Below are 16,845 nucleotides of genomic sequence, written 5' to 3'. Positions count from 1 at the left end.
GTTCTTCTGATGAGCTGTGCACCCTTCTCTGGCTTATATTAAGGAATGCTTTCTTCTGATATATTCTGGGAGAGGCAAAGCTGCTTTTGGGGTATGTGACTTTGCTGCTTCTCTGACTGTCCATCTGCTTCTACTAATTGCAAGGAGGCAAAAACAAGTTAGTGAACTCAGTTGTTATTTGCTGTTTATCCTATCCCATGAGGTCAAATCAGGGTAGGATGTCCCAAATGAAATGATAACTTTGTTTGAACATTTTAAAGACCAGTGGTCAGCTCATGCATACTCCTGTTGAAGGGTGGGGTAGGCAAATAATACAGTAGCATATTTAAAAGGTGAAATAATTTTGGGACATGTATAATAATAAAACCTACCATTAATTTATGTAAACAATCTCTCCAACTCTTGGGCATTAGTCAGGTGCTCAGGAAGTTCTCCCACCGCATGTTAATGCATAACCAACTATGTTTCAGGACCTCTTGTGTTAAGGATTAATCTAGTGATTACCCTCAGCATTGCTATTGGTAACCCTGGGTTTGGCCTTTTGAATTCCATTACAGGACTGCAATTTTAGTTCTGCAACTGAATTTCTGTTATGACCCAACTCAGGAGCACTGCTGGCTCAAGTGGGGCCGTGGCCACAGTTTGGGTAATTCTGCAGGAAGTACAGGCAGTTACAGGAGGTGGGATGGAAAGGGCTTGGCTTTACAAGCCTGATGGGCTAAAAACTGGAGGTCTGAATTCCAGTGACTTCAGGGCTGATCTGTGCTCCCATGAAAGCCTTGCTTGGGGCATCTTTTGTTTGCATTAAGGGAGGGGGGAGTGTATGGATGTCCCTCCCCAGATTGGTGAGGAGGCTGTAGGGGTGAGGAGAGTGCTTGACCATTGCTGTATGCCTCAGTTATTTCTAATACAGATCAGTGCATGTGAGAGATGTGGACTAATGAGAATGCTTGCTTGGTTTCTTTTGGGGAAACAAAAAGCTGTGTTGCAGCTTGCTGACATTTCTACAGTCACGTTGCACTGGCAGGACAGGCAGCACCAGTAGTTCTTTTGGAAAGACAGAACAAGGGCATCAAATGTGTTGTCCCCATCCCGGTCCCCCCACCCCTCCCCACCATGTGAAAGGAGCTCTTTGAGTGCCAGGCGAGAGCGAGTCAGCGCAGCTCTGCATGGGGACATAAAGCCAGCTTTGTCCAGGAGTTCAGTGCCCCAGACCATGCCATGCTGCTGCAGCCCTCCTTACCTGAGCAGTGCCAGGCCCTGCCCACTCCAGCCTGGTGGCAGCAGTATGTGACCTGCTGCTTTGCTGCTTCACCTCCTCTGGGCTGGTGAGTGATCCTCTGGGCCCATGACAATGTGAGCTGCAGGCCCTGGCAGGGTTGTTCTGTGAGGCTTTGGGAGAACTACAGTTGTGCTCACCCCAGACACACACATGCACACAAGTTAAGAAACAAACTGCATTTTTTAGATCTCTGGTGTGTTCAGACATGCCTTAGAGGGTTTATAATAAGAATAAATGGAGTGCTTACTCTTACTTTTCCCCTGTGTGACCCACTTTTTGCAGATGAAGTTGGTAATCCAGCTAGGGCACTCCTTGAGAAGGAGAAAAATCTCCATTTTGTTCTTCCCTGAAGTAAAAAAATTCTCTTCTAAAATACCTGTTGTTGCTGCTTGGCTGCAGGGCTTGATCTCTAAATGCCTTATGAAGTGTTTCTGTGTATCTGGTATCAGCATTTTAATAGACAACTGCCACTTCTGCTGTGAAACCCAAGTTTTAAAAAGCGCCTCTAAATTCTGCCCATTTGCTTAAAACAAGAAAAACAAGTAACTGCTGGGTGGTTCTTCACATCGTGAAATCAGTGTCTTCACTGGTTTAAGTCAGGGATTGTACTAGAGGAGAAATGACTTCCTGCCTGTATTCTAATGAGCATATCTCTGTCACCAAACTCTTTTTTACATACCCAAAAGCACTGATGGCTGCCAGAAATCTTTTGAAGGTACCTGGAAGAATGTAAACATCTTCACATGGCCACTTTGCTAAGGCTGGTCGAGCTGGTTCTGCAATACTGCCTGAGCAAATGGACTGGCTTTCCTGGATGCAGGGCTCCAGCCGATGTTTGCCTGCAGCTCTGAAGTGTGTGTTAGCAGGTAGAGTCCCAGGCTGGGTTACCTGAACAGCGCTTCCTTGTCAGCTCAGTCTGGACTCTCTGTGACTTAATTTACATTCCTGTTTCTTCAAATGTAGATTTGTTCAACTTCAAACCAGAAGCAATAAAATTAGAAGCTCTCCAATGTGGAAATACATAGCTATCCTCTCAACTCTGAGGTGTAGGGATCAACAGGACTCCTTTACACATTTATCCTAGAACCACTGGACATGGAATATATATGGCCAACAATGCAGAATTAATATTTTATCATGCCTCTTGCAGATCTCAAAGATCTAAAATAATGTAGCAGAAGGGATTGACAGCTCTGTTTGTTCTACATGTGGGGAAGTGGAGGCAGAGAGACCTTAAGCAACTTGCCAGGAAGAGAACCCCAGTTCTGCTCCAGAACTTAATCCCTGTGATTCCTGCTGGAACAGGCATTCTCTACAAAAAAAACCCAAACCAAACCAGACAAACCTCAAGTCTTTATCAAAAGACACCTTGTATTTGGAGGGTGGAGTTCTTGTCAATAAAAATAATTGCCAGTTCATTTTCCCTTTTGTTTCTCAGATGTCGCCATGCGGCCATAGCAAAGTACTTTGGGGATGCCACCCCTCCTTGTAACAAGTGCTGTGACTACTGCAAGAACCCAGCAGCAGTGAAAAGACAATGGGAGTCACTGGAGCGGTGCAGCAACAGCTGGAGCAGAACCTGCATTGGGTCCACGAGCTCCTCTTGGGAGGGCTATGACCCAGAACTGTATGAAGGCGGAAGAAGAGGTTGCAGAGGTTTTAGCAGGTTTGTACTTGGCTGCTTCAAACTCAGCTATTAGGAGCTATCTGCTGGGAGGGCAGAGACTCTCTCCCAGCTGCAGGTCCAGCCATTCCTATTTTCAGCACATGTTTCTGTGTGTTGGTATTTTCCTCTAACTTCCTGGCAGCAGGAGCTGGAATTTAATTTTCCACACACTTTGGCAGCCTGGAGCACGTTCATGTCCCAGAGAGCCAAAAGCTGTTCTGACTGACCTAAGAAGTACCCTGCAGAATGTAATTTGTTCAAGAAACTAGCCTGACATTTTTGGAAAGCAGTAAGTGAGCTCAGCCTGTTCGCAGTCACAAGGACCAAAACTGTTTGAATTGAGACCAATGTGACAGCAGAGTATGACATGGTCCAGAATTCATTTCTGTCTGTGGGCCAGCAGGCTGGGGGACACTGACAGGACTTGGTCACCACAGAGCATATAATGGAGTGTCAGCTGCTACATTTTAGTGTTTCCATATCAGGCTGACAGCAAAAGGAAGATGTACAGCAGGAAATGTGATACATTCTGTAAAACACTTGGAGCGTGGAGATGGCAACTTCTCCTTCTCCTTGTTCTCTGGCTGAGTTGCAGCAAAGGTGCAGTTCTGTCAGGATTCAACCTTGGCTGCCTGCGCTGCCTGGGAAGCTCTGCTGGGTGTGCATCACTGCTGGCTGGCCTGGCCCCTGCTTTACCTTTTACAGCTTGAGCATGGGAGCTTTGGTCTTCAGGCAAGTCCAGCTGAGTCAGAGGGAGCTGGTGTCCTTGTGGCCTAAGTTTGATCTCAGGACCTGAGAAGACATGGCCAGTGCTGTTGTAGAGCACTCTGCCACTTGACTTATTGAACCTCTCCATAACTTGATTGTAGCTCTGCCTTGGAAGTTGCAATAGTCAATAGTCTTCAAGCTCTGTTTGTAATACCTGTCTGTTTTGGCTGTGACAGCTGTGGAAAGCAGTAAATACTTGGTCTACATCTGGTGAGAATCACCTGCTGCATTTCTGTATATCAGTGATGGGATTTCATTTAATACAACAATACCACAACATTTAATTACTGGCACAGGGTGCCCAGAGAAGCTGTGGCTGCCCCATCCCTGGCAGTGTTCAGGGCCAGGTTGGACACAGGGGCTTGGAGCAAGCTGCTCCAGTGGAAGGTGTCCCCTGTGGCAGGGGTTAGAACTGGATGAACTTTAAGGTGCCTTCAACCCAAACCATTGTGTGATTCTGTAACAGTTTGTGAACAGCTGAGGCTGAGGAATGGCTGCTTTGCCCTTTCTGCCATTTCTGCTCCAGAGGCAGTAGTGACTGGTGGCTGGAGTAAGTGACAGAAGGCAGTGACCTTGGGTGTACTGCCCATGGGAGAATCTGGCAGAGCTTCTGAAATGGATGAAACCTTCTGTTCTCACAACACTAGTTATATGCTGCTAGTTCATGCTGCTGCTTACTAGTTCACAGGATTAACAAGTCCCATGAATTTTTGGAGGATGCTCACTGCTGTCCAGGTTGAGGGGTGTTAGTGAAACTAAAAGCTAAGACTTGTAATCATCTTCTGTAAATAATGTAAAGTGACCTTGGCTTTTGTAGGCCTGCCTCCTAGTTAATACTGCAGCTACAGAAATGTTTGTGCCTCTTCTTTTCCTGCCTTATCTAGATATGATGAAGAAAGCAGTGGGAATGGGGATGAAGAGAATCGGAAACGGGAGTGGAACAACTTCTACAGAAAGCAGATGAGTCTGCGCAGAGTGAGTTGGTGTCCCCTTGTAAGAGATTTGTGGAGTGTTTGCTGTGAGCTTGTCTTACAGACATAAAGGCTTCCTGGCACTAACGAAACTAAATTATTGCACGTTGCTGTTGCTTTTTGGTTTTTACTTCTAGTACCTCTGCTTTTGCTGTGTTCTCCATGTTCTGGGTCAGTTCTATAATATGAAGAAACACAGCTTATTCACGTACTGGTTTTCTCTGCAGTGCTAATCAAGAGGGTCCTGTTGTCTTTAATTCCTCTAATATTAGTAAAAACAGATTTTCCCACTCAGCTTCTCTTGCACAGCTCTTTCCTATAGCAAAGGTGAGCTTTTTGGCTTTCATTCTCATTGTCTTCTTTCCTCCATTTTCGTGCCTTTTCAGTACCTTTGTAACTTCAGCATTAGTTTTGCCTGTAGCTGCTTCTAGACCTGCATGTGTATTGCAGGAATGGAAATGTTTGACTGATCTTTGTTTTCTTCCAGGGCAAAGAACCAGAAAAGGAAGATTTTGTTCCTCCAAGTAAATACCTTCCTTGATTTATCATGGGTTGTCTTTGGGAGAAGAAAGTCTTGTATTTTGCAGCTGCATGTAATCCATACAACATCAATGCTGGAGGTATCAGTCCCTAGCGCAGAGGCTGGACGTTTGGCTGTGGAAGCTTGGCTGGAGGAGATGGATCAGAGCTTAGCTTTGGTTGGGGTGAAGATATGGAATGCATCTTTCTGAACAACTTTTCAAAATAAGCAAGAGAGCAGGAAAACTCTGTCTAAACTGACTTTGTAGGCTGTTTCTGCAGGGGTTATGCAACAGCATCCAACTGGGCTATAAGGAAACTGCTGAAAACCTGGTCCCTTTGTAACTGTGCTACATGAAGCCCTGTCTAGTAACATGGACATGTTACATGGTAGTTCATGTTACTCTGTTCAGCCTCTTTTTTGTTGTTGTTGTTGTTATTGCAGGGAGTGGAAAAGAGTTGAGTTTCCTGAGAGCTGGGATTTCTTGAGAAAGGGTTTCTTGAGATGGGGAAGTTTTGGAAAACTGTTAATCATAAACTAGCAAGAGAGACATTCTTATCCAGAGAGGAAAATCTTACTGTGGCTTCTGCCTGCTCTTTTGGAGTTTGTAGCTCCTTCAGGTAATAAGGGTGACTGCAGTCATCCTTGGGGTGCCTGTGCAGGGAGGAGCATGTGGAGCAGTGCTAGACAGGTACCCCTCAATGAGAGCTGAGACGTTCTCCATCAGCCCCAGCCCTGCTATGACAAATATCTCTTCTGTGATAGGTGCAGACTGTCCCTTGAAGGATGCCATCAGCAGGAGAATCTCTAAGCTCACAGTGAAGGTAAGAAAGGCTGGTTCACATTCAGTCCCGTTGACTTGCAAAGAACAACAAAGATTCTGCCTGCCCTCTTCTTATTCCTTCAGGGCTGGAAGTCCAAGGGGCACTATGGTCTCTGTAGAGCATGACTCAGTATCCCATGTTTCCTAGGGACGGGAACACTGCTTGAAGATGCTGGAAGAAGCTTTGAGCACCAATCAAAAGGTTCCAGCAGCAGGAGGAGAAGGGTATGAGACAAAAGAAAAGGGTAGCATGTTGAATCCCTTAATACAGGGCCTACTCTTCCCTCAGCAGCGTTACCATTCTCAGAGAATGTCATTTAAATTATTCAGTCTAAGAATGTAGATTCACTTAACAGCTGTGAGGATCAGCTTGATCCTAGAAGTCGCAATTCTTCTCTGTCCCACAAGATGGGGATAATGTACTTTTCAAACTGAGCAACTGGACAAGAGAACTTTGATTTAAAAGTGATTTCAACACTCTTTCCATTCTCCAACAGTTCACGGCCCCATTCCTTAGGATTTACTTGGAAGTTATCACTTGTTCTTGCACCGGAGGGAGTCAATTTTGTGATGCCTGGGAGGTGCTTAACTGTCAGTGTTGCCTTTGCAAATCTAGAAGTGTGTCTTGCCAGAAATCACCCTAGCCTGTGTTACAGGTCAGACCCTCATGCCTGTGCTGTGGAGCTGGAGTATGAAGCTTTCCGAACCAGTAAAATGGCAAACTCATACAAGGCAACTGTGCTAAAGAAGGTAGTGCCCATCATCTGCAGTCGTTCCCTTGAATGTGGTGTGGCCTCAGCTTGAGGGGATATTGGGTAGAGTTTGTAGGGGAAGGATGAGGGAGAAGCTTTTCTTTGCCTTGGATGTCTTCCGAATCTTTCTTTATTTTGTCTCCAGGAGGGCCCAGAATCATGTTGGTTTCAAACCTTTGTTGGTTTTACAGGCTCTGGAAACCTACATACCAGTGCAAGCTTACCCAGATATCTTCTAGGGCTAGGAATAAGGGGAATGGGGAGTTCTTCAGGCTGTAGCTGACAGTAGGGGAACCTCAGGTTAGGTCAGCTGGTTGCCATAAGTCTCTGAAGACATTTCTGTTCTTGAGATAGGTGTTTCTCCAGGGTAGACATTTATTTTGTCACTGTGGCTGTTAGTGTGTACAAAGGCAGGAACACATTAAGATTTCTGGCCACTAGAGGATATTTCTGTTTTCAGGTAGCAGAAATCAACAAAGCCTCAAAACAAGGAGAGTTGTTCTCAGTCTTTGGGTCTGCAACTGGTAGCAAGAGCAGCTTGGAAACAAAACCTGAGTCTGCAGCAGAAGAGGACTTCCTCCCTGCATCCCAGGTTTACTCAGTGAGTGAGTACATACGAACAGACAAGGAGGGAATGGGATCTTTGTCTATCACAGCCGTAGCTGTGTATTTCTATTGCAATTATTTTCCCTGTCTGTCCTTTGGTTTTGGAGTGAGATCAATGAGTCATGCTGGTTCCTATTAGTGAATAGAAGTTATGTCCAGGTCATATGTTATAGAAGTTTTTCTCATCTTTTTGTAAACAAAGATGCTGTTTCCTTACTGTGGGAATGACTTAGGGCCTAAGACTTTAACCTAATCCATGTCCCAGATGTCTCAGGGGATGGTTAAGATGATGACTCCATTTTTAGAGCCTTCCCCAGCTTATGGTTGTAACACTGGTGCATCGTATGTAGAAACTGAGCTCCTAAAGGGTTGTGCACACGGGGCTTCCTTAATGCTCTCACATCCAAAATTTCTTCTTCCTTTCTCCCTAGTTCAAACCCAAGCGTGTGGGAGCAGGATTTCCAAGGAAATCCAGTTTGTTCCAGACGGCTTCTGAACTGCTGAAGATCCAGGAGAAGAGTGATGCAAAGCCTGACAAAAAAGCAGCAGATTGTCCGAATGGACAAGACAACAGTAACTCCAGTCTGGAGCTGGACACCAGGAGCCCTGTTCTCCAGAAGAAAGAAATAGCAATGTGGGGGAGTGCTGGGGTGGAAGTACTCCATCCTGAAAAGAAGGGACAGCAACCCAGTGCAGACACGAAAGGTGCCCTTTTGGGGGGCCCTAATAAGAAGTCCAAATGTAGCAAAAAGCAGCAGATGCTCACAGAAGCAGCTAAAAAAGATTCACAGGATATTTCCAAATTCTTCTCCCTCCCCAAAGGTGGGTCTAAGGCCAAAAGCTGCAGCTCAGCAAAGGAAAGTGGCTGTTCTGCAAGTACACTACCTCAGGTTTCTTCTCAAAGCATTTGTCAAGAGAAACCAGTACCTCAGGAAAACAAAGATGTCTCTGGAGAAGATGTGATTGGACAACCCCAGGCAGAGGATGAAGAACTGGAAGAGACACAGGTAGCACTGACTGAGAGAGAACAGGATTTCAAAACCCATGAGGCTGCTGAATCTGAGCTCCTTCAGGAAGAAACTGATGTGAAATCCAGGTAACATCTCTACTTCTATGCTCCTTGTTGTTGGCCTGTTAATAAGCTGCAGAGCCCTACGAACCCTGTGCTGTCTGTAGGTCTTGAGGCTGGTGAGGAAGACTCTTGCTTTACCATGGAGAGTCTTATGGCCACCAACAGCAAATGCAGTCATATGTTCACTGTGGAATGATTAAAATTGTCCTTCTCTCCACTCTTCCCACTAGTGCTGATGAAAATGTCACAGAAACTGAGCTAACTTTTGCTGAGGAAGGTGAGAGTAGGAAGCGACCAGGATCAGATGAGGTAAGACTTTAATGGGTGCTAATTTCCTTAATTTTTTCTGCCTACCTGGTGCCAAGTTTCTCTCTGGGAGTCATAGAATCACAGTCTCCAAGACTGGTTTGGGTTGGAAGGGACCTTAAAGCTCCTCCAGTTCCAACCCCTGCCACAGGCAGGGACCCCTTCCACTAGAGCAGCTTGCTCCAAGCCCCTGTGTCCAACCTGGCCTTGAGCACTGCCAGGGATGGGGCAGCCACAGCTTCTCTGGGCACCCTGTGCCAGCGCCTCAGCACCCTCACAGGGAAGAGCTTCTGCCTAAGAGCTCAGCTCAGTCTCCCCTCGGGCAGGTTCAAGCCATTCCCTTTGGCCTGTCCCTCCATCCCTTGTCCCAAGGCCCTCCCCAGTTTTCTTGTAGCCCCTTTAGGCACTGGAGCTGCACTAAGGTCTCCCCTTCAGGAGCCTTCTCTTCTCCAGGCTGCCCCAGCCCAGCTCTCTCAGCCTGGCTCCAGAGCAGACGTGCTCTAGCAAGCTGCTTTGTCAAATCAAAGGAACAACCCCATGCCAGTGACACATAGGACCACTCAGAAGTGAACCATGCTCACAGCCTTCCTTGCATTCAGTCTCTGGTTCTGCATTTGGCATCTGAGAATGCCTCAGACTGAACAGGAGTGTGGCACTCCTGAGGTGGTTGGCTCTTCCCACAGGGTGTATTTTCAGCAGACATCCTGGGAATTTTTTTCCTGTCCATTTTTCCCGTGTAGGACAGGTCTAGCAGTGAGCTCCATAATAAGAGCACAGGGTACTTCTAAGGGTTTTTCTCAAAGTCCCTTTGTGTGAGAAATAGTGTATCATGTCTGTGCGGCAAAATGGGTTACAGAGATACCTGCATGGTATTCACTGTAGGGAGAGGCAGCAGGATGCTGCTGTTCTCAGCAGGTAGTGGCTGCTTGGAAATGTAATGCTGCCACAGGAATTCATGGGTTTGGCTTTCTTCTATCCCATCTCCAGGATATGGAAATTCCTGCAACAAAGCTGCTACGGATAGCTGCAAAATCTTCAATTCTGTCCCAGCCAGAAAGCAGAAGTGTTGGCCTAACAAAGAAGAAGGTGACTTTTGATCCAAACTTATTACAGTGTGATAAAGAAGGAACCAGCAGGACCATACAGGCAGTGACCAAGGCCATGTCCCTCAAAGAGACAGCAGACATCGTCGTCAAATATTTGACCCCATTCTACAAGGATGGCAAATTTGCTTCCAAGGTAGGGCACAGCTCAAGACCCTCTTTAGCAGAAGGAGGCTGCATCTCCCTAGTGATCTGGGGCTCTAGGAAGGGGAAGATGATCTAAACACCATGTTTCATTTCCAAATCACATCTTGGCATGTGTTTCCACGAATGCAGCAACTCACCCCAAGAAAGGGTTTGTGTGGGATTTAGAGTGGTATCATAGTGGTTCCACACCTGGTTTTGATTGTTTATGTTTTCACTCTAAACTTTGGCCTGTTTTCAAGAGCTCTGAGCTGTGAAGGGGCAAGAGATCAAGGTCAGTTCTGGTGTAGTTTATTTGATGTGTTAGGGGAGGCAGCATGTGTGTCCATGTGCTTCTCCAGCACTGCAGGGTCAGGTATGTTTGCAGCACTCCTGTAGTGTTAATCTCTGAGTGGTTTCTGCTAACAGCCAGCAGGACAAAAGGAAACTGTCTGATGAGGTAACTGTGATGTCTTCTTTCTGCTGTGCCCCAATTCTGCAGGATCTGTTCAAAGGCTTTGCTCGGCACCTGTCTCACTTACTGACTGAAGAGCAGAACCCACCCCGCAAGACTGGTGAGTTGGCAGCTGGGGAGAGCACCAAGAATATTGGGCTCTTCTGATGCTAAATGGATGGAAGTCTTTAGAGGGCAGATGTCTTGGAGTATCTTCTCAAAGGTGATGCTTCCTCTCTTGCAGTGAAGGAGGAAGCACAGAGACTCATCAAGGAGTTTTTCAAAACAAGGGTCAGGTGTGAGAGTGAGACAGACTGGCAGGAGCTGCAGAGCTCCGGGAGCTGACTCTCAGGTCACGTTGGCTGCCCTTCTCCAGTGGTGCGACCAGGGGAGCTTGAAGAACTCACCCATGGAGGGTTTCATGGACCTGGAGAACTGAGCTTGCTTTTCCAACAGCATCTTTGTTCACTTCTGATCTTAGTGACACACAGTTCCAGGAAACCAGTTTCTGTGAATGTATGGAGAGTTTCTCCAGTAAGTGGGGTGCTGAAGCCCAGTGGTTGCTCACACCTTGCTAAGAGGTGTGAATTACTCATCTGCTGTGTAGGTTAGGGGCAACCACCCCAGATGTTCTACAGTGTCTCCAACCTCTATGCAGCAGTTTGCTCAGACTTTCCAACAGGGACTCTGCTTTGGGATGGCATCTTGCTTCCTAGATAGGTCCTCTCCTTGCTCCCCCATCCCTTAGTTCTTATTTCAGTGTTGCCAATAGAAGCCTTATGCTAGAAGTTCACATGCTTTGCTCAGGGCTGCCAATGATAAAGTTGATGATTGAGTTCTTGGATGGACAGGAGAGGAGCATTTTGTTTCTCCCATATAGGCAATGTCTACTTGCTGAAGGTGGAGAAACTCAGTTTCTTTTTCTTTTAATCTGAACTTCTCTTTTTTGACTTTGTCTAGTTCTTCCTGCCCTTAATATTAAGCGGTGATGCTTTTTCAGTATTAACCTCTCCAACAGTAGCACCAAGGTTGTCAACACTTTTCCAGCATTTGCTTGTAACCCCTAAAGCCATATTTGCTACCTGTGCCTCACCTGCAGTCTGCAATACCGAAGGCCGTGGTGCTGTTACAACTGGTTAAGGTACCACTGTGGCCCTCAAATTGACACTATGGTGTGTCTGCTGCTATATTTATATAAGGATCTGAACTTCAGGGCATCAGTGGGCTTGAGATAACCCAATTCCCTGGCACAGGTTCTTTCTGTTCAGTCGTTATGGGTTCTGCTTTTGTTTCATTCTCACAGAGGCTGGTGGCCTCAAGCACTAGTGCTGCTGGAGGAATCTTCAGCCTCAGAGGCCATCCAATGCCTTTTAGATCACTGTACTCAGTGGGTGTATTTTTTTTTAATGTACTGAAGGCTACATGTGGAACTGACAATAAACCAATGTTAGAGCTGTTGTGGACTCTTCCTGGAAGCTTTTTCTTACCACTCAGTCATATGGACTGGTCTCAGATACATTAGGACATCGTCGCTGTGAGCACAGACATAAAAGCTCATGTCATATCTGAACAGACAGCTAATAAATGCAAGCCTGGGAGGGGCTGGATGGGAAGTGTGTGCCCACAGATACCTCCAACACTTTACTGCTGCAGCACGTCTCCAGCTAGAAGCAAGGGGAGAACCTGGAAATGTTTAACTCAAAATCACCTTCATCTTCAGCTTGCTCTTGTCAGTTGGGGCCAAGGGGCTTTACAAGAAGCTTTTTACACAAGTATTTTTTAGCTGTTGCCTGCTAGTTTCTGACAGCTACCCACAGGTGAGTCTTCCCATGGCAGATGTAAACCCGTATCTGGCATGTCAGCTTCGAGACAGCTCCATGTGATCATTTTATTGCAGTCTCCTGAAGTTCACTATTCTACAGTGCAGTAGGATAGCTGTAGCAATAGAAATAAATTAAGCATTTTTGTACAACCCAGGCCATGCTCCTCTACTGGAGTAAAAGTTCCATTTGAAAATGCTTTCTCTATGGGCATGGACCTATCATTTCAGTATGACAGCTGCATGGACGTGGCACTTCTTCATAGCAGAGGGAAACATGAATATAATTGTCAATAAGAAATTAATCAAGAATAAACCTTCTTACATTGCATCTCAATGTGTGCTGCAGCATGCGTTAATTGTATATTAACAGTGACATGGTTTGCAATTGTGATGCTTTCTACAAGCTCCTGCTTCACAAACCAAGCTATAGGGCCTCTTGCATGTCAGTACAAAGAACAAGCTGGCCTATGGAAAATGCCAGTGCAGTCATGTCATAGGCTCAGCTGTGCATTAGGATACATAAATCTATAGCAAACATCAGGTTTTGTTCATGTTAATTGGGAAAAAAGAAGAGTTCCAGACTCTCCCAGGCAATTGCTTGTATCTGCTCAGCTGCTCAGATTGAAACAGGCTATGGAAGAGCAGTGGTGTGCAAAGGGTGTCTTTGTAGTCTGGTTAGCCACCACACGCATTACTTCAAGGGAGAGGGCTTGGGGACTGAACGGCAGGTCAGGAGGGGTGAGGTTATGGTCCAGTCAGGGGTGGCAGTATTAGAAAGCAGCTGTCTGAGGCTGTAGATGTCTTTGGAAGAGTCCCCTCCAGATGACAGGGCAGGAAACATTGAACAAACTCAAAGAACAGAAAACAGTGCTGTTGTTCATAGTCATTCTCCTCTTAGGCTCTAGTGATGCAACTCTGTTTTATCCAGGATGACCACAACTGTGTGATACATTTCTTTAGCCTGTCAAAACACAAATCAGTATCAGTCATTCTCTGACCCAGAAATGTCTGCTTCTCATAATTAAGTATTCCCCTAAATCACTTTCTGTAAGTAAACATCAGGTACATGTTGGGGCAAAGCTGCACACTGGCACTTGGGGAATGCAGTGCCCCTTCCACCTCTGGGACAAAAGAGGCTTAGCTGGACAGTGGAGGGCTATTTCTGAGTTGCTGTGGGGTCCAGGGTGACCTTACCTGTGCCAGTTCAAGCCACATAGTCTTGGGGCTAGCAGCCGAGCCATAGTTCAGTTCTAAGCCAGGAAGCCCACCATCGGAGAGAGGCCGCAGAGTTCGCATCTTCTGCAGCTCTTTCAGTGGAATGATGCAGGAGACTGCCTGGGTGTGAGGAAAAGCCACAGCCCACCCTCAGGTACAGTCCTTACAAATAAAACAGTCTGATTCTCCCTAAGGAGGGTTCACCTCAAGAGCCTATGGGAAGATGAAACAAGAACTGGAGCAGAGGGCAGTGCTGCAAGACTGGGACAAGCAGGAATGGGACCTACACTTGGTTTTACTGTGAATCATGCATAAGGAGGCCACAAAGGTGTCCTGAGGGCTGGAGCAGCTCTGCTCTGGAGCCAGGCTGAGAGAGCTGGGCTGGGGCAGCCTGGAGAAGAGAAGGATCCTGAAGGGGAGACCTTAGAGCAGCTCCAGTGCCTAAAGGGGCTGCAGGAAACCTGGAGAGGGGCTTGGGACAAGGGATGGAGGGACAGGGCAAGGGGAATGGCTTGAACCTGCCCGAGGGGAGACTGAGCTGAGCTCTTAGGCAGAAGCTCTTCCCTGTGAGGGTGCTGAGGCACTGGCACAGGGTGCCCAGAGAAGCTGTGGCTGCCCCATCCCTGGCAGTGTTCAAGGCCAGGCTGGACACAGGGCTTGGAGCAAGCTGCTCCAGTGGAAGGGGTCCCTGCCCCTGGCAGGGGTTGGAGCTGGAGGAGCTTTAAGGTCCCTTCCAACCCAAACCAGTCTGGGATTCTGTGATCACTGTACTTACAAAAGAGCACCTGGCATTAGTAACTGTTCCACCACCCATTACTCATTTTGGGCTAGGGCTGATAGTGTGGCTGTGATACAGGTAAATACAGTCTCTCCCTGCACAGGTTCTTCTAAAAGTCAAAGTTAACATCTGACAGACATCAGGGGTCTGGGCTCTGTGGAGGAATTGTCTAGCATACCTGGCTGGTCTTGTCTACCACAATGATCTCCTCTTCATTCACGCCAAAGAAACAGGGCACAGAGATTGTGTCATCACTGACTCTCTCAACAAAGTAGATGGTGTAGCCAAAGAAAGGCAATTTCATCACATGCTCTGTAAGAAAGTAATAAGTGGCTTTCAGGCAGCAGCTTCCAGGCAGCAATCTACTGCACTAACCTTAGGTGGTCAAAAGCTGCAAGTGTTCCCAAGCATTTCTGCATTAAAAAATGAGATTGACAACTTCTCCCTCCCTTCCTGATACTCAATTCTCAACAGCCTGCAAGGATGTCCCGTTCTTTCCCTACCAGAAAACAGATATGCAGCCAAAATATTAAAACACAATTTGTACAGAGCTCTAAAATCTATTGCAGACAAATCTACAAGGAGTGGAACTTATAACTGTGATCACCATGCTTGGGAACAAGTGCTCATCTGCAGGGGGAAGCTGTCACAGTCCATTCCAGGCTTCAAAGATCCTCACCAACCTCATGAGCTGTCCCAAAAGTGTGTTCAGAGCAGCTTACCAGATCTGTTTGAGATCTTGATGTTATCTCCTCACCTATGAACTGGATTTTTGCATCCACTGGCGGGAGGGGCTGCCTGGTTCTCAGCAGCATCTCGACTTGGTGTTGCAGAACCTCTGGACTGATGTAGGACTGCAGGGTCTTTGGAGTGTACTCCTTCAGCTCTTCCCTGTGCCAGCAAGCAGATACTAATTCACCCCCTGCCCAGCTAAAATGGAAGGATCACCAGGGGGATTAAGGAGAGGGAAGGGATGTGGCAGCAGTTTTCAATTGCGTGGCTGGGGGCATGGGTGGAGGGAGAGGGGAGGAGCAGAACAGGTTGTATCTGCACTGGATAACGTGTAAGGAAACATCAGCGAGAGTGAGACCAGCACTTCCCACAGAGCAGACAGCTATGCACCACTGACTAGCGCACTAGGAAACAAGTCCTGCCTTTCTGGAATCAACAGGAGCCCTTCAAGCAAGGACTGCAGCATAAAATAAGACCACGGGTGTTTCTTAGGCAATCTCAGCTGAACACCACCTTACTCAAGCCCTGTCTCGCTCCTGCGCATCCAAAGCACTACAGAAAGCAGAGTTCCCCATGCCCAGCAGGGTTATGCCATTTCCTCCTGCTGCTGGTGCTCTAAGGGGATCTGGTGTAGACATTACCTTGACTTTGAGTCAAAGTGCTTAAGGATACAGGAAGGAAGGATCATGAAAACACAGCTGAGGACTGCAGGACAGACACTTTCCAGTGCCCAGGGACATTTTCATTCCATTAGGCAGCTCACTACAGATTTCAGGTGCCCTAGGTTGGTAACTCTGGCACTTACGAGAAACAACAAAGCAGCATTCATCCCAACTATAAGCTCATGCACTGCCTCCTTGGCATTACAAGCACATGGCAATCAAATGTCCATGGAACCCTCATGACCCTCAGCTTGGGAGCAGCCACAAAAAGAAATGTGCATAAGAGACAGTCAGCATTAAGAGTGGGAGCAAGAGGTAAACTTCCCTAAGGGCAGGACTCAGTCACTAAAGTGACATTAATGAGTAGCTTGTGTTCTCCAGAACTGTCCATTCCCTCATTATCCAGAAAATACTTTCAGGCACCCACTCCTAACCCCTGTGATGCCAACAGCCACTAGAGATAAAGACCCACCCTGCAACAGACATACCTGGAGAGAGCCGAGTTCTGCTGCTCTGGTTTGGCCCAGTGCTGGAGCATCGCCAAAACGCCCACCTGCATCTCCATTTCTTTAGTACAGCTCAAAAGCATCCCCCCATTCAGGTAATCCCACTGCATCTGAGCACAGAAGAGAGGCCTCTGTTAAACCTGCCAGAAGACACAGGCAGGTCTGGGCAGCACTAGGCTGCAGAGACCCACATCCTGCCTTGCTGGCAGCACATCCAGCTCAGGCTGGTAACACAAAAGCAAAGGCTTTCTGAGCTCAGGAAGAGCATGCAGAACTGCACAATCCTTGTCTGGAACAGGACAGCTCATAGGCTAGGGCGAGAGGCACATTGACTTCCTTGCATCCAGTTAATGGTCATTCCCAGAAACAGCATACACAGCCCATCAGCCAAAGCCCTCCTGCTTCTTCAGCCTTCTTGGGACATTCCCAAGGGCCTGGTCACTAATGCTGTCCCTGCTAGGGAGCCTGGCTAGGGAGGTTCCTGGTGCACACACTGGTCTTGCTGCTTACCTGTCCATAATGGACATCTGTATAAATGTTGTTCTCAAAGTGCAGAGGTGTCCTCCAGAGGAGCCTGCGTAAAGTCACAGTGACCAGACTGTCCTCCAGCAGGTAATCATGGAGATACTCCTCCGGTCTTATCGGCCTCACCATTTTATCTGCATGTTTACACAGAGAGAGGGT

The 16,845-nt window shown here is 47.1% G+C and overlaps 2 protein-coding genes across 6 annotated transcripts in view; one reads left to right on the top strand and one right to left on the bottom strand.

Moving 5' to 3' along the window:
• Nucleotides 1-11,750, top strand: part of RECQL5 (RecQ like helicase 5) — a 38,647-nt gene extending 26,897 nt beyond the window's left edge. For 2 of the 5 annotated variants that reach the window (XM_061366918.1, XM_061366919.1), the window contains exons 9-20: nt 2,721-2,948; nt 4,601-4,691; nt 5,175-5,211; nt 5,973-6,031; nt 6,179-6,255; nt 6,687-6,780; nt 7,243-7,383; nt 7,820-8,484; nt 8,691-8,769; nt 9,754-10,005; nt 10,495-10,567; nt 10,691-11,750. In XM_061366918.1, coding sequence (XP_061222902.1) covers nt 2,721-2,948; nt 4,601-4,691; nt 5,175-5,211; nt 5,973-6,031; nt 6,179-6,255; nt 6,687-6,780; nt 7,243-7,383; nt 7,820-8,484; nt 8,691-8,769; nt 9,754-10,005; nt 10,495-10,567; nt 10,691-10,791 — 1,897 coding nt within the window. In that variant the 3' untranslated portion in view covers nt 10,792-11,750. The other 3 variants (XM_061366920.1, XM_061366921.1, XM_061366922.1) reach the window with 3 other exon arrangements.
• Nucleotides 11,751-13,034: 1,284 nt separating this feature from the next.
• LOC133219533 (unconventional myosin-XV-like) lies at nt 13,035-16,845 on the bottom strand. The gene is made up of 6 exons (XM_061366916.1): nt 16,672-16,845; nt 16,144-16,271; nt 15,019-15,191; nt 14,440-14,573; nt 13,463-13,603; nt 13,035-13,229 (listed from the first exon to the last, which is right to left on the bottom strand). Exons 1-6 carry the CDS (start codon nt 16,813-16,815, stop codon nt 13,170-13,172), a joined length of 780 nt encoding a protein of 259 aa, XP_061222900.1. The 5' UTR covers nt 16,816-16,845; the 3' UTR covers nt 13,035-13,169.

Source organism: Neopsephotus bourkii, unplaced genomic scaffold (assembly GCF_033783945.1).
Source record: "Neopsephotus bourkii isolate Nb327-2 ecotype Australia unplaced genomic scaffold, CSIRO-AGI_Nbou_v1 NB_1363, whole genome shotgun sequence".
In the NCBI taxonomy this organism is placed as follows: domain Eukaryota; kingdom Metazoa; phylum Chordata; class Aves; order Psittaciformes; family Psittacidae; genus Neopsephotus; species Neopsephotus bourkii.
This window is presented reverse-complemented; position numbering and strand designations above follow the sequence as displayed.

Excerpts from the sequence above, each read along its gene's own strand:
- LOC133219533 (XM_061366916.1), bottom strand. The coding sequence starts at position 16,815 with ATGGTGAGGCCGATAAGACCGGAGGAGTATCTCCATGATTACCTGCTG. Across the intron at positions 15,192-16,143 it reads CAGAACTCGGCTCTCTCCAG|CTGGGCAGGGGGTGAATTAG; the intron begins GTATGTCTGTTG and ends CTTCCATTTTAG. Across the intron at positions 13,230-13,462 it reads TGTGGCTTGAACTGGCACAG|GCTAAAGAAATGTATCACAC; the intron begins GTAAGGTCACCC and ends GTGTTTTGACAG.